This window comes from Vombatus ursinus, unplaced genomic scaffold (assembly GCF_900497805.2).
Source record: "Vombatus ursinus unplaced genomic scaffold, bare-nosed wombat genome assembly UNPS02014802.1, whole genome shotgun sequence".
NCBI classification, from domain to species: domain Eukaryota; kingdom Metazoa; phylum Chordata; class Mammalia; order Diprotodontia; family Vombatidae; genus Vombatus; species Vombatus ursinus.
Window position 1 is genome coordinate 13,602,817 of NW_020954580.1, and position 22,849 is coordinate 13,625,665.

Sequence of the window (22,849 nt, forward strand, 5' to 3'; positions counted from 1 at the left end):
AAGTGAAGAGGGCAAGTAGAATGACCACTGGAATGACCTATGTATGATGTGGCTTCTTCATCAACCTTTCCTAAGCTGGGTGCACCATAGCCTAGCCACTGAGGGACAGAATTCTACTTGTAATTTAACTCAATTCATCATTTGTTAAACCTTACTCTATGAAACAAAATGTGTTAGGTTCTGGGGATAGAAAAGTAAAAAGGAAAGTCTTTGTCTCCAGAGAGCTTATATTCAAATAACATATATACATATAATTATATTCAAAGTATAAACTTATATTGAGAGAAAGAGGGGATGGAGGAAAAGGGAGAAGGAGAGAGAGAAAAGAGAGGAAGGGAGAGAGAGAAGGGGGAGAGAGAAGGAGATGGAGAGGAGAGAAGGGGAGGCGATGGAAAAGAGAGAGGAGTATAAGGAATAAGAGAAGAGGGGGAGTAGGGAGAGAAAAAGGGAGGGGAGAAAGAAGGGAAGAGAGAGGGAGCAGGAAAAGGAGAAAAGAGAGGAGAGGAGGAAGGAAAGAGAGGGGGTGCAAGAGAGAGAGACAGAGACAGAGAGGAGAAGTGGAAGGGATGGAGGAAGAGAAGAAAATAAAAGCTAGATGTTTTAATAAAAGATTCATTGAAGAAATTAAAGATTCTTCCAAGGCATAGTCTGACTATTACACAAACCAGAAGTCATTCTATTGTTTTCATAGTTCTCATAGTAGAGATGAAAGAAATGCAGGGGCCCAGAACCCTGTGCCACTGTACTCTACAAACAGAATACCTTGTTTATGGAATTAAAAAAAAATTGGACACATGTTGACCTGTGGTTGCTATTCTGTATACCCCATTGCCACCATTTCCAAATTACATCCCCTGATGCAACAGTCTTGAAGGAGAGAGAGAAACAGAGGCAAAGAGAAAGAGAGACAGACTGACATATAGAGACGGAGATGGGAGAGACAGAGATAGACAAAAAGAGAGACAGAGATGGGGGTGGGGAGGATGAGTGTTTGCTGCTTTCCTCTCCTCTTTCAGGTAGAGTGTGCCATAGCCCACTTACTCCAACAGAGACTGTTTTCTCTACCATCCTAGTTCTTTTAGCTCTTGTATTACACACTTCACAGTCTGACTATCTCTTCCTGGTATATTTCACTTCTCTTCTCCCCACCCCCACAGAGATGTCAGCTGAGACCCAGTCTAGGTGCTGCTGCCACTTTCTTGTAGATAGGCAGTAGTAGCCCAGATGAGCTGACTTTCACCTCTAAGGGGTCCTGAGCACTAAGGATGTAAAACAGGTGGAGAAAGAGGTGACTAGAGGCACCAAAGACCAACTTTATCTGCTCCACAATTTTGCCTAGGGCCCCTCAGTTTACCTTCAACTGTGCTCAGACATATAAAAATTCGATGCACAGTTATTTTAGCCCTCCTCAGCCATGCACTTAGGCAGCTTAGCTGGCATGCTGGAGGCAAAGAGATACCTTCTTCCTGATCAGCTCCGGGCAGCCAGTGAGCTAATTCCCTACAGAGAAGCAGCCTGGCAATGAATGACAGGCCTGACTAGCGGGAGGTTTAAGGCCCCTTAAGTAGGTAACTAAGAAAAAAAGGGCTCTCTCTCTCTCTCTCTCTCTCTAAAGTCATATGTAGGCTTTCAGATTTCAAAAAAAGAAGACTAGCTGTTATAGGAAATTTAAGCAGCTAAAGAATTGTATGAGAGAATTTTTTCCTGTGTACTTCTCTGAAGATCATCCTTCTTAAGGGGTATATTATATAGCTAAATAAACATGTTCTTGAGGTTTTTAACAAAAAGATTCTTTTAATGTAAAAAGTAATGTATATATTCTAGTGACTATTTTCATGGTTGGGATTAATTACTGTAACAAAAAGTCATAAGGAAGCTAAATACTTTTATTTGCCAGTAAAAAAGATGTGGGTGTTTATGTGATTAGAAGGGAGGTTGATTGGTTGGGTTTAAGACTAGAACTAAGTAGCTGAGTAAGAACAGAAAGTATTTCTCTAAGGCCATGTTCTAGTTTGCAGATTCTAAAAAGGGGGAAGGTATATAAACTATTAATAATTAATATGTGACATATGAGTTTAATCATTATTAGGTAGGGATTGGGCCTGTGATTTCAATAATATAAGCAACTCCCAAGTGGAGCAGGGTATTTGTGAAACTGCCTCTACCAGTGGAGGGTGGACCATTGTCCACAATTCATAGTCTTAGAGAGCTGCTTAGAATACTGAAGAGCCAAATGACTTGCCCAGTGCCAAAGGCTGCACTTAAACTCAAGTCTTCTTGGCTCAGAGGTTAGCCCTCTACCTACTGTCCTCTGGCTGGCTCTTTTAATTTTTAAATAATGATATAATTAATAATAATTAGCATGTGATATTAATTATCTTAACAAACTCCACTAGATTAAATATAGATACTGTGTAGCATAGTAAATAGCATGGTATATGTTCTATCTCTGGCACATACTGACTGTGTGACCCTGGGCAAGTCACTAAATTTCTCAGTGTTCTAAGCATCTCTAGGACTATAAATTGCAAAGAAAGAATTGATCTGCATCAGTACTGGAGATTTCTTTACTCTAGAATTCCCTATTACAGTACAATCACAGGTCTATTCCCTATCCCTTTATATAACAATTATAAAGGAATATATAGTTATTTCATAATGATTCATTTTGACTGTAGAACATCCACTCTTTTGATCTCAGAAAAAAAAAATCATACTTGTGAATCACTACTACCCCTGTTGGAACTATACTTGAAGTACATAGAGAGTTTCCTAGAAGGAGCTGTTGACTTTATTGCAGACTTTATGACTTACTGCTAACTTGTAAATGAACTTTCAGAAGGTATTCTAGAGCAAAGAAATCTCCAGTACTGATGCAGATCAATTCTTTCTTTGCAATTTATAGTCCTAGAGATGCTTAGAACACTGAGCCATTGAGCTACTTGCATTTTCCAGGGAATGTTTTCACAACTGAAATGAACAAATGAAACAGAAAATGATGAGGGAAGTTAAATCCTTTCATTTGTTTAAATAAAGGTACTAGTGTGTGCAAAGTAGATATTTATCTCTCACTATATATATGTATATATGTGTTTGTGTATATGTTTGTATATACACACACATATAACATATACACATATATATTTAAAATCTGCATGTACGTCTAGCTTCAGAATTTTGACTGAAATGACTACAGGCTGGCAAATCAGCAATTTTTAACTTCTATTATTGCTGATGTTCAAATAATTAAAAAAAAATAACTGTTGCATGGTGTTTTACAGTTTACAGAGCACTTTGTATAGATTATCTCATCCATCACAATTGAGGTCTCAGTGAGAAGTGCAAAGGAACCTGACTACATGATGGTATCATTTACTGGAATGATTAGGAGGGAAGATGAACCCCACAGGGGGAAATTACAATATCAAACTGTTTTAGCAGCAGCTCAAGATTAGGGGTAAAGTTTCTGATTATACATTTTCTCTACAAAGTGATTCCCAGCTACTGATAGACATACCTACACACAGGAGCCTGCCTGCCAAATGAAGTAGATCGCGATGTTCATAGAAGCATGATAATAGTACCCATGCTGTAAAGGGACAATACACTTAGCCTTGTAAACAGACACTTTGAAATACGGTGGTGGTTTCAAGGCAATTTGAGAAGGAGTAACCCTTAATTATTTCCCTTACACAGAAATAGGACAGGCTATTTGTCTGTATTTAAAGTATAGTCCCTTTCATTTAACTTTTAAAGAAACATTGCTATTTCCCTTGCCTGCCTTTTCTCTCATGCTTTTCTGGTGAACAAGATGGAGAACTGTGAACTGGGTAATAGTCTACAGTAAATAGACTTAGACCTGATTAATGATTAAACCCAAGGAGTGGTTACTAATAGTCCTGTATGGATTTGGCAATTTGCTGTCTAAACTCCTTTTCTCACTGAGTTGTACAAAAGTTTCAATGGAATGCTTATCATATTTGAAGCTGATACAGACCTGAAGAGGAAAGTGAAGTCGATATCAAAAGATCCAAAAAGACTAGTGGAATCTAATGAGACAAAACTTGGGGGTCAATGTAAAGTCTTATATTCAAAGGTCTGGAGGAGCTGGCTCTTACTTGTTCTCTAGAAACAACTGGTAACTTTTCAGTGAGAGCTTTCATACCTCAGAAATCAGGAAAAAATACAAATCAGGGCATGGCTTACTGTTTTGTCAATTGTCCAGACTTAAGTAATGGAAAAAAGCAATAATGCAAATTAATCTTAAAACTGTTTTGTATGCATCCCCACCAATAGCTGATTAAGTATTTTCCAACACACAACTCCTTATTTGAATGCTCAAGTGAAAAATAGGTGCAATTGAAGAGCAGTTTGCCTGAAAAAGATCTGTCAGTCGCAGTGAATGATAAGCTTGATAGGAGTCAACATTTTGACAGGGCAGCTCAAAAACATAATGCAATTTAAAGGGGAGTTAAGAGAGGTGCAATGTCCAGGACTAATGGGATGCTAGTCCCATTTCACACTCTGTTCTGTTCTGGCCATGTTAGAGTGTCGTATTCTGTTCTTTGGGCCATATTTTTGGAAGGATATTAATAAGTTGGAAAACATCACAAAGAAGGAAACCAAGATGGTGAAGGGCTTTTAGTTAGTGTTATATGAGAATTAGTTGAAGGAACTCAGGAAGTTTAACCTGAAGGCAGGAACACTCAGTGGGAACGTGATAGTCATCCTGAAGTATTTGTAGCTCTACTTGATGGGCTGTTATGTAAAATAACAAATATAATACTAACAAATAATTAGAATTAACATAGTGCTTTACATTTTGCAGAACACTTCACTATGTATTATCTCATTTGATCCTCACAACAACCCTCTGACAGAGATGTTTTGCTCATTTTACATATAAGGAAAATGGGGCCTAGAGAATTTAAATTACTTTAGTCACAGTTACTTTAGGAATTAACCGAAGCAGGACTCAAAGAGGGATTTGATTTATACTGTTTATTCCTATATAGCATAACACGTAGCAATGCACAGAAGTTATAGAGAGGTAAATTTAGAATTGATATATGGAAAGATTTCCTAAAAATATTCCTTCCAAAATATAACCACCTGAGCTATCTCATTTGCTCTCCTCTTTATATATCTTCATTAAAGGCTGAATTACCCATCTCCTAGATATGTTATAATATGCATTTTTCAAACTCTGAGATTGTGTATTTTATAGAACCTATTAAATTCATATATCATCTTATCTCAGTTTCACACAAGAAATATTATATATGTGATCACACTTACTGATATACACACTCTGTCATCAAATCCACATTTGCCATCCTAATTTCAGTCAGTTCTCCCCACCAATCCCATCTCCCCAAATTATTTTCTTAGTATTTAGTTTATCATAACTTTTGGTCATACTGCTCATTAGCCCCATTTAAATATTTCCCTGTTTTGTAATTTTGCTGATGATTTTTCTTATGACTAGAACATCCTTCCTCCTCTCTGCCTATGTCTTAGCCATCACTTCATTGAAAACTAAGCAGTGGTGTACTGGTATATGTTTAACAACTAGGTCTCCAGGTGAAAAAAAATGCATCCATGACACACTATTAAATTTAAACATTATGAGTATTTTTGCCACCATTTTTTTAAAGTCTAGACAATCAAGAAAAACATAGATCCAGCTACAAATTGTAGTTTGCTTATTTTCTAAGTGTAAATTTCCACATTCATCATTTAGCAATTGGCTAATTCAAGCTGGTTTCAGCACACTTATGTTTGAGCTTCATAATAACCTGTCCCAAGAAACTTTCTACGACTGCTTTCTGCTACGTTTTGTGATTAGCTCATTCTGTTGTATTTCTCAACTTTCAGTTTGATTTAAAAGAGCAAAATCATAGTTTTTGATCTTGAAATCACTTTTGAGTGATTAATTCTTCACTTTGTGAAGAATTATTATTATTATATTCGTTGTTTTACATGGCAGCCCATCAAGTGGAGCTGCAAATACTTGAGGATGACTATTACATTTCCACTGAGTCTTCCTGACTTCAGGTTAAACTTCCTGAGTTCCTTCAACTAATTCAACTAGCTTCACATAGGAATTAATCACTATGTTAACTTTTATTTGTCTATGTTCTCTAGTCATGTTTATCTTAATTCTGTCATTAAATTATAAACTGGTTGAAGGTAGTATTTTTTTTTTAAATCATAGGTACCTGTAATAGACCAAATTTCACCACTGTAGTCAGGTAGACCAGGGTCTGAGATCTGAATGAAATGACACTGAAATCTCAAAAAACAGTTTAATTACTTTTTAAGGAAAAAATAGTCCAATTTCCCTGGGTTGGGACCCTAGGATATTGCTCCCACCAGAGCAAAATAGTACATAATTCAATTCAAGATAGGGATAGAGTTAATGATTATTTGGAATGATTAATCTTAGATACCTAATATTCACATGTATTTCCTAATTAATTTATTCTGTGATTCCTCAAAGAGTTCATGGTATCTAAATTAGAGAATATCACTGGCATGACTATATATATGTGTATTTGTGTGTGTGTGTGTGTGTGTGTGTGTGTGTGTGTGTGTGCATACCGCTGATGCAGTGGTTAAGGTCACACAATTATTTTGTTTGACAAAAACATGTATACATACACAGTGCCATAATAGAATGAAATGTGAGATGTGCAAATTTAGAGGCATCTCTACCACAAATGTCCATGTGGAGTATTTGTGCCCAACCCGTGGTAGAGCCTTCCAAGCTCATTTTTGTCTGAGCAGCCACAGGTGGTCACGCTATACTTTAACCCTGACATAGTGATACCATTTTGTTCTTTTCTAGCATGAAGGACAACAACCAACCAATAACCAGTTATGGAAGAATGAGCTCTGACCTGGGAGTTAAGAGACTGACCTGGGTGCTCATCCTAGTTTAGGCATTTGCTAATCACATGACCTAGAACAAGTCATTCTTCCTCTCTAAGAAAGAGCTTCTTCTTTCTGTAAAATGGGGATAATAGTCCTTGCCTACCGCATGGGGTTGCTGTGAGAAGCAGATAGGAAAGTCTTTTATAAATCTGGCCTCAGACACTTACTAGCTGTATGACCCTAGACAAATCACTTAACCCTGTTTGCCTCAGTTTCCTCATCTGTACAATGAGCTGGAGAAGGAAATGGCAAACCACTCCAGTATGTTTGTCAATAAAACTCCAAATGGAGCCATGAAGAGTCAGACGTGACTGAAAATGACTGAATAGCAACAACAAAATAGAATATATATGTATATATATATATAATTATTGTAGTTATTTGATAATAAAACTGATTATCTTAATTCCCTTTGTTTTTCAGTTGGTAGAACCCTTAACCCCAAGTGGTACAGCACCTAACCAGGCCCAACTTCGAATCCTAAAGGAAACTGAACTCAAAAGAGTAAAAGTACTTGGATCTGGAGCATTTGGAACTGTATATAAGGTAAGTTAAGTCATTATGAAGTATGAAATATTGAAGGGGAAGTTGGCTATGGAATTTTGCTAGCCTATTGAATACGTGACAGTATTGTAACTAACTCAGTCCTTTTGAAGGTATCTAGGTGGCACATTGGGTATTGATCTGGACTTGGGGTAAAGAAGACCTCCATTCAAATTTTGCCCTAGATGCTTACTATCTATGATGGCCCTGGGCAAATTAACCTATCTCAGCTGCAGTTTCCCCCTCTATAAAATGGGGATAATATTAGCATCTAATTGTTATGAGGATCAAATAAGATAACATATGAAAGTGCTTTCCAAATCTAAAAGTGGTTATCACAAAACCATTTTTATTAATGTCAATGTTATTATGTTCAAACAGAAGTGAAACGAATGCATAAACATACATTCATCTCTTTGTTTTATGTGATATAAATATTAAACTAGTTTTGACAACTACAGTTGACCTATCCCTGGGAACTCACTTAACTGCTCAGGGCCCCCGGGCAACTCCCTGAGACTAAGCTGCAGAGTAATTTTATTTGTATGGGTATGAGTAATTTTCTCTGGAGGAGATCCTTAAACAGTTAAAATAATGAGTCAAAACTCATTAAAAAGCAAAAACAAATAGATACTGAACTTGAAAGTTGTGAATGGATTAGTAACCAAAGATTTAAATGAAATTTTATGGTAATTTGAAAACAAAACACATCAGTAAAACTTTAAATAAAAATGGCAGGATGAGACAGACCCCTCCCCCCAAAAAGTGAAGTGTGAAGTAAGAGTTTCCTGTTGGTATCTATTTCTTCCTCCCTTCATAGGCAGCATTTCACTGTCCTTTTCCATCCTTTCATACTGCCACACTCATCCAAGGGGCCAAGGCATCCTTAATTTAGAAGTCACTAAACCCCATAATTCTAAGAAAAATCGAACAAATGCCTACTGTGCACCATACGACACTCATGTACTTGATCTAATATCTCTTGAAGGCTAATGGAATTCTTGAAGTTATACAGAAGCTTGTATTTTTTTAAGAATGCCTTTATTAAAAAAAAGATGTGTCACTTATCATTTTTTTCTGTGTTTAATCAATTAATCAACTGACAAGAATTTGTAAATATCTGTGTTCCAAATAATGTGCTAAGTGAATGGGAATACAAAGATGAAATGGCTCCAAACTTCAAAGAGCTAACATTCTAGGACTGCAACCCTTTATACTAATTTTCTTTCAGGACAGCAACATTTGGAATACATGCCTATTTTTCCCTCTAAAATGTGACAAAAAAGTAATGAATTATTTAGTCGCACAGTCAAAATACAAGAATTATTTAATGTCAGGGATATTTGTAATATTAGTTGAAGAGATCAAAATCACTTAATATGTTTCCTAAAGTACCTATATGCCCAGAGAATGGTTTTTCCATTTGTTTCAATATTACACAACAAAAATCCTTGAGATGCAGCATCTAATTTTATATTTTAAAAGGTTGCATATATGCTAGCTTTATTAGTGTGTATAGTAAACATGCATGAAGTATACTCTTTCAGTTATAAAACTAAAGGGTCTCAAATGCCAATCAAAATGGAAACCATTTATCCTGGTTATTTCCTGTTGAACTTTCTGCCAATATAATCCTGGACTTTGAAGCACAAAGATTTAGAATCCTGTTAAGCTGATCTAACTAAGATGTTTTATTAATAACATATAAACTGATCAAGTGGAGAAATGATATTGAAGATGTATGGCCTATGACCATCTCTCTGTCACCCAAGTCTCATTATTGCTTCTGGTTCTAAGAGATAAAGAACACACATAATATTTCCAGGCAACCAGCCCTCCCCAGACTTCTTCAGGCTGATGTGGGGTGACCCCAGTATTTGAGACTAAGAGTTTTATGTTCAGGAAGGGAAAAAAAAATGATGGAGCCTCATATAAGTGAAGCAGCCTAGAATAAGCAGACCATAACCACCAATCATACTTAGTCTATAAAAGTTGAAAGACAGGGATTGGTAGAATTATTTTGATGTCAGGTGCTGATCAGCTATTCTGGATATTTCTGTCTCCATGATGGGGGTCAGACTATATTAACTTTGATCGTGGATTTATCTGTCCATCTTTTGTCATATATATATATAACATATAACTATAACATAATTATTATATAGAATAAATTTAACTATTATATGCATATGTGATTTTTGGGATCATAGTCTTAAATCATAATGGTTTCTACACCATCTATGAAATGAGCCATTTCTTTTTGACAAAGAAGCTAAGACTTAAAGAATGTGGCGATACAGAAAAAGTACTTATGAGGAGTTGAAAAATGAAGCAGTGAATTTCACTGAAACTGTCAATCTGGATAACCCCCCCCCCAGGGGAAAAAAAAACCTTGCCCATCAGTAACAGGATCCTTTTCCACTTGAATTATCTGGATAATTGCTTCAATTCCCTACTTCACTAGACAGAGCCTTATAGAGCCACAGAGCAAGTTAGTAGAAAGCTGGAATTAGAACCAGTAGCCCTTGAGTTTCTAGTCTGTTGCTTATCACCTTAGCCATGCTGACTCTTTCGAATATATTGAAACTTGACATGTTTTGCAAAATTTAATGCAAATTAGGGAGTATGTGTGACTGGAAGGAATGATGATGTGGACATATGTCAGAATTTGAATGTATGACTATGCCTTCTTGTTTCAAAAATAACTCTATCTTGGTTGGATCTCATTGCCCAAATGCTAGTATGTCATTTATAGGTTCTAAGTTACAATCATGAAGTTAGGTTTTATAGAAAAACTGGATATATAATGACTGTAAACTGGATATTAACTAATGTACACAGCAGGGAAGAATAATTAGCAGTTAGGGAATTCATTAATTACGGTCTTGTTTACATTTGTTATCAAGGACCATAATTTGTTTATTTAAGTGATGTTGTGATACCATAGACATTCTGTATTCCACATTCCCTTATTTTTTTCCACAGACAAGCCACAAGGCAAGGCTTGGCTTGTTGGTTCCTTCACTATCAATTTCTCACTGCCAACACCTTCTCTCTTGGCTTTAGTTCATTGACACATAGCTTTGCATATGGAAGAGATTTTTGTTTTCTGTCTTGTACTCCTTCCTCAAAATAGCATTCAGTCCTCCTTTATAATTTTTAAGCACTACAATGGATCATTAAATGGGTTTTAATAAATAACAAAAAAAGAAAGTTGTTTTAATTTTTTAGCAGTTAATTTAAGGGTTACTTGCAATTATACAGGACGTAAGTCCTTCATTAATCCTGGTTTCTCCTTCTTGCTGTAATTTGCCTTTTATTTTTGTCCCCTAATTCTTTTTTTAAGTTTTTTTTTTAAAGCTTGGTCCAATTTTATCTAACCTGGTTCATAAGTCAAATTCTTGTATTCTTCACTGAGACTGACTTTGTCACGGTTCTTAAGAGATTAAGTCTTTTAGAAACTGTTTCCCCAATATGGTGTCTAATGTAAAAGTTCAAGGTTTTAGGCAGTTACTCTATCTCTCTATGGCACCCTCAATAAGGCTTTCCTTAGGCTGTATCCCTGAAATGACCTTGTAGTAAGCTCCCTTTCTCTCACTTTCCCTGGATATGGACCTATGACAATTGTTTCCTTATTTGTAGCAAGAAATGGATTAGAAAGAGCGTTCCCTTAAATGGCCTCCAAAGATTCCTCTTTAAAGTCCCTTGTCCCAGTTGAGAAGTTGATTCCTTCACCTCCCTGGAAATGTTAATTGCTCAGTTGGTCACCAAAATTTTAATAAACTTTTTTTCTATATTTCAGATACTATGCTACATTGTTGTAGATGTGAAAAAAAAGTAAATAATTAGAAAAATAAAATTAAAAAACTCAACCAACTAAATAAACAACAAAAATTCAATCTCTTCTCTGATGGAGCTCATAATCTGTTGGGGGAGACAGCATGCAAACAAATATCTACAAATATTATATGCAGTATATAAATGGATAAATCCAAGATAATCAAGAGATGAAAGGCACTCACATTAAATAGGATTTTGAAAGATCTCTGATAGAAATTATGAATTGAGGGGCAGTTAGGTGGTGCAGTGGATAAAGCACCAGCCCTGGATTCAGGAGGACCTGAGTTCAAATCCAGCCTCAGACATATAACACTTATTAGCTGTGTGACCCTGGGCAAGTCACTTAACCCCATTGCCCCCCCCAAAAAAAAGAAGTTATGAATTTATCTGGGATTTAATGGAAGCCAGAGATGCAAGGAGATAGAAATGAGGAGGGAGAAAATTCCGGGGATTCAGAATAGCCAGTGGAAATGTCCAGAATCATGATATAGAGTGTTTTGTAGGAGGAAGAGCAAAGCATGAATCACAGAGGAGTAGGTGAGGTGTAAGAAAACTGGCAAGTTAGAGGGTGCCAGGTTATGAAGGGTTGATGACTAAACATGATTTTATATTTATCCTAGAGATGATAGGGAGTCACTGGAGTTTATTAAATGCAAAGAGTGAAGTGGGAGGGAGAAGGGATGAAATGATCAGACCTACCTCTTAGTAAGATCGATTTGACAGCTGAATGGAAAACTTGGAGTTGGGAAAGACTTGAAACGTGGAGACCAACCAGTAGGCTATTGTAATTGCCTAGGCATAAGGAGATGAGGGCCTTCACCAGTGTAGTCACGGTGTCAGAGGAGGGAAGAGAGCTTATATAAGAGATATTACCTAGGTAGAATCAACAGGACTTTGTAACGGATTGGATGGAGAAGGGAAGAGAGTGTTGAGAGAATGAAGCCTCAAAGATCATATCTAGAGTGCAAGCTAATGTGACTGAGTTGATGGTGATGCCCTTGACATTAATAGGAAAATTAAGAAGAGGGGAGGAGAGAAGGTCAAGAGCTCATTTTTGGACATGTTCATTTTAAGATATCTTTGGAGTATGTCCAATAGGCAGATGGGAATGTGAGAATGGAAATTAGAAGAGGTTAAGACTGGCTAAGTAGATATTAGACTGGCTAATTAGATATTCAGGAAGAAGGCCTAGGACTGAACCTTGGTGGATACACATGGTTAGGTTGTATAACATGTATGATGATCTAAAAAAGGAGGCCAAGTAGCAGTCATGGGGACATGAATGGAAAGAGTGGTATAGTTATAGAGTGAGAGTTCAAATTCCACATCTTCTGCAAACTCCCTATGTGACCACAAACAAATCATTTAAGCTCTTGGGTTTTAGTTTTATCCACCAAATGAGGAAGTTGGACGATGTGACCTCTCAGGTCTCTAGCTCTAAGGCTAAGTTCCTATGTTAATTAAAACCCAGACTTTGTTTCAAACAGACAAAAAAATATTTTTCACAAAAAAATGCAAATAAATTCCAATTGATCAGTTGCCTGCTGTGACAACATCTCAAAGTAAAACAAAAAGTCTTTGCAGGAATAACATAGTGTGTCAACAGATAAGTATTTTTATTTGGCCAGATTATGGAAACAATGTGGGTATTACTTTCTACCCCAAATGCAGTGGATCCATTAACATGTTATTACAGTTGTTTTAAAATGGCTCCTTTCTCACAGAATTTACAGTTTTAAAATTATAAGGTACTTTAGAGGTCGTGTCTCATCTCCTCTCTTTACAACTGAGGAAATTGAGGCCCAGAGAGAGGTGATCCAGTTAATCCGGGGCTGATTTAGGACACTAACCCAGGTTTTCTAACTGTGAGTCCATTGAGATTCCCACTACACAATGACTTCTAAAATTACTTCTTAGAATAGTTCTTAGACATTTCTCCACCCTGTATAGCAACAGTGGGAAAATATAGCCTCTTGGTCTTTTTTTAGTGTAATAGATTCTTTTATTTGGTGTGGCAGGGCCTTTAGTAGATTTATTGGCTACTGACACTAGGCTCCCCTTTTTAGTTTTCCCCCAGGGAGAATTTAACAATTAAAGTAGCTCCCTAAGTCACAACCATAGATTCACTTTTGTTTAACTACTCTCCCATTTATGTCACTTCTTGGCTTTCTATTATGGCAGTTCTAGTACTCACGGGAAAATATATGTTAGACAAGAAGTGTTGGACCAGAACTTTTTCTTATTTTTCTTTTAAAGTCATGACCAATAATGTTTAGGAAAGAAAAGAGACTTGTTGAACTTATGTTAGTCCAGGAATCAATGTCATTTCATGTCAAGTCTGAGCTTTATTTCTGGAGCCAAATATCATTTTTGTGTGCTTTATGACCACATGTAAGTCTACCCTTCTTGACTTAATTGATTCCATGAAAACTGTGTTAAGTGATCCTGGCTTCAACCTACCTTTCCAGCTTTATTTCCCATTACTCCTCATTTTATACTCTATATTCCAGCAAAACATGGTCAGGAGCTCTTCTCTGAACTTGATTTGCTATTGCTGGTCTCAATGCATGAGTACATTCTGGTTCCCATATCCGGAATGCATTCCCTCCCTGCAGAATCCTCTTATTTTTTTTCAAGGTTCAGCTCTAGTTTGGACTTACATAGGAAGAACTCCTTGATTCTAATTCCCCATACATTCAACACCCATTTTTAGTATTCTCTGCCTCCTCAGTCTTCCTAAAGCAATTTTTTTCCCACTTCTCTCCTTTGTTTCCATCAATACCTACCTTGTTATACTTAGCTATGTAACTGTTCTATCTTCTTTCCTCTAGGAGGATATAATTTCCCTGAGGACAGGAACTGATTTTTTTCAATCTTTATATCCCTATCTCTTAACACAATGTCTTGTACTTCACATTTTGTTCAACTTAATTGAGGAATCTGCGGACCTCAAACCCATCTAATTTATTGTCCATACTTTTACACACGATGAAACCTGAGGCTTAGGGATATTGTGACTTGACCAAGGTTACACAGGTAGTAAACATTATGGAAGAGATTTGAATTCAGACTCCCAGACTCAAATATTTTTCCCACTTTACTGGGGAGAAGAGGAAGACATATTGTAGCTGATGGAGAAGTGGGAAACTAGTGGTACTATACGTTCATAAAATACCAAAGAAGATATTGTAAATTCAATTCAATGTAAGACATTTATTAAGCACCTACTACTATGTACAAGGTACTAGGCAATGAAATGACTCTGGTTATGAATATATTTGTAGTATAATCTGTCAGTTTGAACTAAAATCTTGTAAATGTTTATTGAAACTTGGATATTTGCCTCATTTTTCTTTTATTCACTTCCATATGTAATTTATGTACAGTGGATAGATCTAATTATTATGAAAAAAAGAATGAGCTAGATGGCACAGTGGATACAGCACTGAACTTGGAATCAGGAAGACTCATCTTTTAATCTCTTATCAGTTTAAATCTGGCCTGAGACACTAAATACCTGTGTGACCCTGAGCATGTCACTTAACTCTATTTGACTCAGTTCCTGATTTGTAAAATGAGCTGGAAAAGGAAACAACAAATCATTCCAGCATCATTTCCAAGAAAACACCAAATGGAGTCATGAAAAGTAGGACACACCTGAAATAACTAAACAACAACAATAACAAAAATGTTTATTTCTGTCTCCAAATATGCAAAGCCCAATGAGCATATGCACAACCAGTTTAACAGAATTGCTCCATTTTCAAAGTATTTGACTTCAGTTTTGTGAAAAAGTAAACAAGCAGGGTGTGTGTGTGTGTGTGTGTGTGGAGACGATTTAAAAAAATACAAAAATACTCCCAATCACAGTTTTGTTAAACTTTTTACTTTTGTAAAACTTATAAACATATTCTAGCATTGTAATTTAAAAGCTAAAATTCCTCTCCCTCTTTTCAATATTTCAGTGCATCATGGTTAGAAAAACTTATTTGGTTTAATGTTTGTCACATTGCACCAAACTCCATCATCTACATTCTTGGCCAATGTAAAAAAAAAATCAGTCAGATTTTATTATTCTATCTTTTTGTTGGAGAGAGAAATCCAAAAACTAATATTAATAAATTATATTAATGTCATATTTCTTCCAAGGAACTCCAAGTGTTTTGCATATATACTGTTCAGAAAAACAAATGAGGTATCCTATGGTGGCTAATAGATATTATTTTCCTTGAAAATTGAGTCCTAACTCAATCTGCATGTAAAGTGACAATGTTTTCTATTAGCTTGTTTTTTGAGTTGCAACATAATCATATCATCGGTTGGAAAGGACTTTAAAAGCCATTCAATCCAACCTCCTTTGTTAACGTGAGAAATTCTAGATACAGCGAGGTAATGACTCATCCAAGTAACCTAACTCTCTATGTAGTAAAGAAAGGGCTAGAATTGAGACCTCCTAATTCTTGGTTCGGTATCCCCATCGTCCACCACCACCTTGCTTCTAAATTTTTGGCTGTTTTGTGATATTCTTTCTTTTGTGATCATTTCTTGAAAGACATTATTTTTGATAAGAATTAATTTACCTGGTGAAAATGTATGCTACATGTGTTTTACATTAATAAGTGTTGAAAGTGTATGTATATGTATTTTTCCTCAACAGGGGATCTGGGTACCTGAAGGAGAGACAGTAAAGATACCTGTGGCTATAAAGATTCTCAATGAGACAACTGGTCCGAAAGCAAATGTTGAATTCATGGATGTAAGTACAAACACTTCATCTCTTTGATTTCTTTCCAGTAGTGACAGGCCTAATTTTAAAATAAAACAACTGACTGCCTTAAACAAACAAAACAAAAAAGCTTTCTGCAGTTTACAAGCTTTGTCTTCAGGGACAGGTTGAATTGTAGGTTTTAGAAATTCCCTAGGGCTACCCAAGATTAGAGGAGGAAACAGCTTGATTTATGGCTATACTTCTGATTTGACTAGGTAAATGTAGCCTGAGCATTTGGAAATTGGGCAGACCTGATCCAGTATTCTCTGAACTGAATTCTTCTCTCTATTAGCTTTCCTGTCTAGTTTTCTAGATATTACTAATAATTCAGTTGCAGTTCCTTTAAGAACAAGTAGTCCAGGAACAGCTAGGTGATGCAGTGGATAGAGCTCCAGCTTTGGAGTCAGGAGGACCTGAGTTCAAATTCGGCTTTGGACACTTGACACACTAACTGTGTGATCCTGGGCAAGTCACTTAACCCTGATTGCCTCACCAGAAAGCAAAAAAAATAAAGTACTCTATAAAAGTGTTATAAATGTAAAAGGAAAAGTGTGTTGGCTATTTTTGTTGAATGATCCAGAAAGTATAAGCGTATTACTTTAAAATAGCCATATCAGCTCATAATTATTATATATGTGTTTGCAATGATGATGATGAGGATTATGTTGGTATTGATGTAGTAAAATAAACCCATCTGTTCTATTTTGTTATGTTCATGGCCTCTTTTGTAAAAAGATTTTATTGCTAGGTAGGACTCGTAGTCAAGATGTGCTGTATTGGATTTAGAAGTTGACCTAAGTCAAACATCCTATATTTGAGATGTACTGTCTGGCTAAACTCCCAAGTTAGAACCTAGAGGTAAAAAAGGTCCCCTTCTATTGAATAATAGCCTTGTTAGTCTTAAAAGAGAGGAGTGTTGAGCAAGGTCAACCTCTTGATAACCTCAAATGGGCTTCTCTTATTTTTAGACCCCCAAGCATCAACTAAAGACATATTTAGCACATAGTCAGGGTGGTGCCTGAGAATATTCCCTTTTGAACCATTCGAAATTTTTTGGCACTGTGCCTGGAAAATATCTCAAAGTATAAAGCCGAAACGTTTTCCAAGGAATAGACAAGCGTCCTATTTTAAGTTAATCAGAGACAAGGATTTGCAAAAACAATACCAAATTTTAAGGAAAAAAAAAACAACAACCAAAAACTATAACCACGAGTAGAAATGGTGCAGATTGTGGGAGATGGAGAAACAGTCTGGTACAGCCTAGTCTGCAGTTGCTGCTGAAATCCAGAAGAATGTTAATAACTCTGCTGGATGCCCAGGGCAGCCATTTTTGTCATATTTCCATGGAAACAGGAAGGCAAAAGGGGGTTAAGAGGCTACAAAATAATCACCTAAAAGCTCTGAAAACCTCATCACTATTTTGAATGATTATTTGAAAGCTCCTAACCCCATTTTTTTTTTTTTTTGGCTGATCCAAAGTCTATTCCCATGGAAACAGGAGTGGGAATGGCAACTTGAAGTCTTAGAGTGCTGCTGAATTTTAGATGAGGCTTCAATTGAGTCATGAAAAGACTCATTTTCTCAAAGATACTGGTGGATTTGGGAACTGACAGACTCCCAGGGGTCTTTTTTAAGTATTAAAAATAGGGGAAATATTTTAAAATTTCTTTCTTATGCCTCTTGTGGTGTATCTGTGAGACGGATTAACATGTTGAGAAGCTGCCATCAGCACAATTTCAAAACATGGCACATAAGATTTTTGCCTACTATTTGGTGTTTTCCTTAGTGTTCAAATGTTAGTGTATGGAAGAAAGATGCAGGTTGTTTAGAGTAGTGGGAGGTATATTTAGTATTATATCTCTGGTTGAGTTAGAAAATAGAGGGATTATTCCTAGATCTGATTGAAATCTATCCACTCTTCCCTAGTTTATTTTGTGTAGATCATTAACAAGCCTGGATGTGGTATTGGGTAAAAAATATGATAGTACCTGTAAGTAGGATGATGACTGGATTTAGCTAGAGAAGCAAGTTAGATCACAAAATGTTTTTCAGGTTACTAAAAAAAAAAAGAAGAAAAAAAAAGAAGGGTTATAAGTGGCTTTCTATATTCCTCCAAGTACAGAGTTTTAAGTCAAAATAAGATAATCTGTTTTTAGGAACACAATACTTGAATTGGGTAAACTTTTTCTGGATAATAGTGGTATTATAAAAGGTAGCATGGAAAACTGGCTAGAGGGATGAAGTAGAGTCAGGAAGGCCTGAGTTTAAGTATCATCTCATACACATACTGGATTATGGCCCCAGAGAATTCTTTAGAGTTATCAATTGCAGAGTAAGTGCCAATATTCATTGGAAAGGGGGATTTCCTCATTGGGATCCCCTTATATGAAAAAGAATCACACATTGTTGTTGTTCAGTTCATAGGGTCCATGTGCTTTTCTTGGCAAGATGCTGGAGTGGTTTGCCATTTTCTTGTCCAGTGGATTAGAGCAAACAGAGGTTAAATGATTTGCTCAGGTTCACACAGCTAGCGTCTGAGGCCAGATTTGAAATCAAGTCTTCCTGACTCTAGGCCCAGTGTTCTGTCCACTGAGTTGCCTAGCTGCCTCCTAGGTTAAATAACTTGCCCCAGGTCACACATCTGGTGAGTGTCTGAGGCCAGATTTGAACTAAAGTCTTTCTGACTTCAGGCCTAGAACTCTTTATCGCACATACTTTATACCATTTTGTAGGGTGAGTTGAAAAAAAAAAGATTGGAAAGAAAAAAAGTATTTACTTATAGTGAGCACAGAACCATACATTGTCCTATAACTACATATGTATTATGTTTTCATGTCACCCATGACTTCATTGGTACAGTGTATTGATGAGTCAAATGCTTCTACCAACACAGATCATCATCTGCTTGGCCACTTAAAGTGTAAGAGAGTTTCATGAGAGCTTAAGAGAGGTGGGCCTTGTAAGGGAAGAATTTAGCCAGCATGGATCAAAGGGAAGACTTAAACACAGGCCTTCCTGACTCCAAAGCCAACTCTCTACCCATACAATATCATGCTACCTTTCCCAGGAATTTTTCAATTGAATTCTCCCACTCAACCATGCTCTGATGAGTGTTACTGTAATATCTGACATAGGAGAATGGTCATAATCCACACAGAAAATGTTTACATTACCTCCAAGATTCCTGCACATGTCCAAAAGAGCAGTCAAGCACAGTTTGATTTTCTTAGAAATTTCAGAGTTGTCAGAAAATAAACTGGAAGTGGTTTAAATTCTATTAAATGTTGTACTAAATGCAGGAGACAGGCAATTTGACCACTGAGTTGTTATCTCAGTGCCTCAGAACATTTCTAATGGATTTCTAATAACAATAATGATATAGCATAAATGGTGAATGAATGAATGACCATTCCTTCTTTTCCCATGAGGGGAAAACACTAAACAACAAAAAAAGAGCATTTCTTCAAACTTTGTTGAAGGACAGCTTGTATTTCACATATGCTTTTAGTTCTTATTTTCAAATAGGTCAGGAAACTGATTCTTTTTCCTACCCAGCATGACATAAACATAGCTAAGAAATAATGTTAGTGGCTAAACTTAATGGATTTGGGGAGCATGGCCTCCTAAAATCTGACATGTCTCAGTCAATTTGTAGAAAATAACATTTGAGCATACATACATTTTCCATTTAACAATAACTTTTGAACTATCTTTTAAAAAAAACATTGCTGTATGGACATTTACATTCAATTTGACTGAAGCCCCAATGTACTTCCTGCCACTTTCTTTGCCCAGAGAAATTAACAGAACAACAGTGATGCAAACCCAGGGCTTTTCATCCACTAATAAATTCTACAGTAATCCTAAAAATTACTGTAGTTGATCCTCAAATGATCATTGCTATGGAAACTATTAAACCCATGGACTTAGTGTGCAAAATCCAAGTTGTCCCAAGGTTGTACTCCCTTGCTACCCTGATGCTGAAAGCGGTCCTTCCTCCAGAATGACAGTGTTTGGAAGGACTGCATGGATGTTTGGTATGATTTTATTTCACTTTCAAGGGTTCTGAAGCTATTTTATACTAATGTATTAAAATGACTGAACAATTTGTTAAGAAAGAGAAAAAAAACTCCCCCAAAAAGTAGAGGACAAAGAAGCACATTTAAGTGAACCTAGAATGAGGAAAATTCTGCAGTCTTCTAAGATGCAGTATTTTAGTGACTTCTCAATATTACTTTCTTCATGTTTAACCCCAATGTTCTTTGCTTCATCGTCAAACACCTTGTTTTAGTTAACTATCCCAATTGTAATTAGACTTCTTTGGAAGTTGTATTTTGACTCAGTAGGGTATAATTTACAAAGCTGCAACTTAAGTATTTAAAAATAGACCCTCATTGTGTCCTGCATCACCTTCCAATCATTTACCCTATACCTAGTCCATAAGAACCTTTGACTTATTTTCACACTGCTTTGTGTGTCTACATACCTTTCTCCTAAAAAACAGTAAGTATGTTTTCATTGTTGCAGTCTTTTCTTAAAAGAAATTATTTTTAGATGTCTGGTACTTTTTCTTGTTTTCTACTCTTTAAAATTTATTTATTTTTATTCTGAAATTAACAAAGACCAAACAAAATGAGCATTTCCATATAAGAAACAGAATGGGAAAAGAGAAATATACGTGAAACTGTGAGTCTCCTATTATTTGCTTTTCTTTTTAGCATATAATATTTGTAGCATTAAAAGCTTCCCTGTTTGTGTTTTCTCCTGGAATTTCTTCTGTTCTTTCCTATGTATTTTTGGGGCATTAGGCAATGGGATTAAGTGACTTGCTCAGAGTCACACAACTAATAAGTGTTATGTGTCTGAGGCCGTATTTGAATTCAGGTCCTCCTGAATCCATGGCCTGATCCTGTGCCACCTAGCTACCGCTCTATGTATTTTTAAAAATGCTTTAATGGTCCCCTTTTCTTTTATACTCTTTGAAATCATTCTTACTACTTTTTTCTTATACCCACCAAAAAAAAAGTTAAAAACAAAAAGACAAACAAAACCCTTATAACAAATATGTATAGATGAGCATAAGAAATCCCCCTATGTTGGCTATATCTAAAAATATAGGTCTCCTCAGATGAAGAAATTAAAGTCATCTACAGTCATGTGAAAAAAAATGCTCTTAATTACTATTGATTAGAGAAAAGCAAATCAAAACAACTCTGAGGTACCACATCACACCTATCAGATTGGCCAACATGACAAAACAGGAAAATGATAAATATTGCAGAAGATGTGGGAAAATTGGAACACTAATGCATTATTGGTAGAGTTGTGAAATGATCTAACCATTTTGGAGAGCAATTTGGAACTATGCCCAAAGAGCTATAAAAATGTGCATACCCTTTGACCCAGCAATAGCACTTCTAGGGCTATATCCCAGAGATCATACAAATGGGAAAAGGACCCACATGTACAAAAATATTCATCGCAGCAATTTTTGTGGTTGCAAAGAATTGGAAATTGAGAGGATACCCATCAATTGGGAAATGGCTGAACAAGTTGTGGTTTATGAATGTAATGGAATACTATTGTGCTATAAGAAATGATGAACAGGCTGACTTCACAAAAAGCTGGAAAGACTTGTATGGTCTGATGCTGAATGAAGTGAGCAGAAGCAGGAGAACATTGTACACAGTAACAGCCACATTGTACGATGACTAATGTTGATAAACTTAACCCTTTCCAGCAATACAAATATCTAAGACATCTCCAGAGACCTCGTGATGGAAAATGCTGTCCACATACAAAGAATGAACTATGGAAGTTGAATTGCTATTTTTTTTTCTCTTCTGTTGAGTTGTGTTTCCTCTTTCTTATGGCTCCTCCCATTGGTTTTAATTCTTACTTACAACATCACTAATGTGAAAATATGTTTAATAGGAATGTAAATGTATAGCTTATATCAGATTGTGTGCCATTTTGGGGAGGGCAGTGGGGAGGAAGGGGGAGAAAAATTTTAAACTCAAAAGCATATGGAAGTGATTATTGATAAATCAAAATAAATTAATAAAAATTTAAAAATTTAAAAAAAATAAAAAAAAGAATATAGTTCTCATTCTATAACTTCAATGCATCTCCTCTCCATCAGGACGTGGGTAGCATCTTTTATCTGTCCTCTAAAATTGTTGTAGGTTATGATATTGATTAGATTTCTTAAGGAATTTAAAGACTTTCATTTTCTTTACACTGTTGTTACTGTGTAAATGGTTCTGGTTCTGCTCACTTGACAACTGCCTCAGTACATATGTCTTCCAAAGTTTCTCTGAAACCATCCCTTTCATCTTTCTTGTGGTACATAGTATTCCATTATATTCACATACCATATTTTGCTCAGCCATTTCCCAATAAAAGGGTACCATTTTACTTTTTAGTCATTTTCTCTAAGAAAGTGCTATATATATTTTTGTGTATATGAATTTTTCCTCTTTCTTTTCTCTTTAGGGTATAGGCCCAATAGTGATATTGCTGAGTCAAAAACTTTGCACATTTTGTGATTTGGGGAGCAATGTTTCGAATTATTTTCTAGAATGGTTGGATCAATTCATAGTTCCAAGAAGGCAGTTTCGTGCTGGTTATCTCATAGCCCCTCTAAACAATTGTCTTTTTCCTGTTCTTTATTTTTTTTTTAATTTGCCACTTTTATTGAATTGTGGTACAGTCTGAGGGAGATTTTAATTTACATATCTCAAATTATTAGTTATTTGAAAT

General features: G+C 36.0%; 1 protein-coding gene across 1 annotated transcript in view; it reads left to right on the forward strand.

Annotated features, from left to right (window-relative positions):
• Nucleotides 1–22,849, forward strand: part of ERBB4 (erb-b2 receptor tyrosine kinase 4) — an 833,670-nt gene that overhangs the window by 571,228 nt on the left and 239,593 nt on the right. The window contains exons 17-18 of the mRNA XM_027873426.1: nucleotides 7,360–7,482; nucleotides 15,977–16,075. Coding sequence (XP_027729227.1) covers nucleotides 7,360–7,482; nucleotides 15,977–16,075 — 222 coding nt within the window. The remainder of the gene's footprint in view (nucleotides 1–7,359; nucleotides 7,483–15,976; nucleotides 16,076–22,849) is intronic.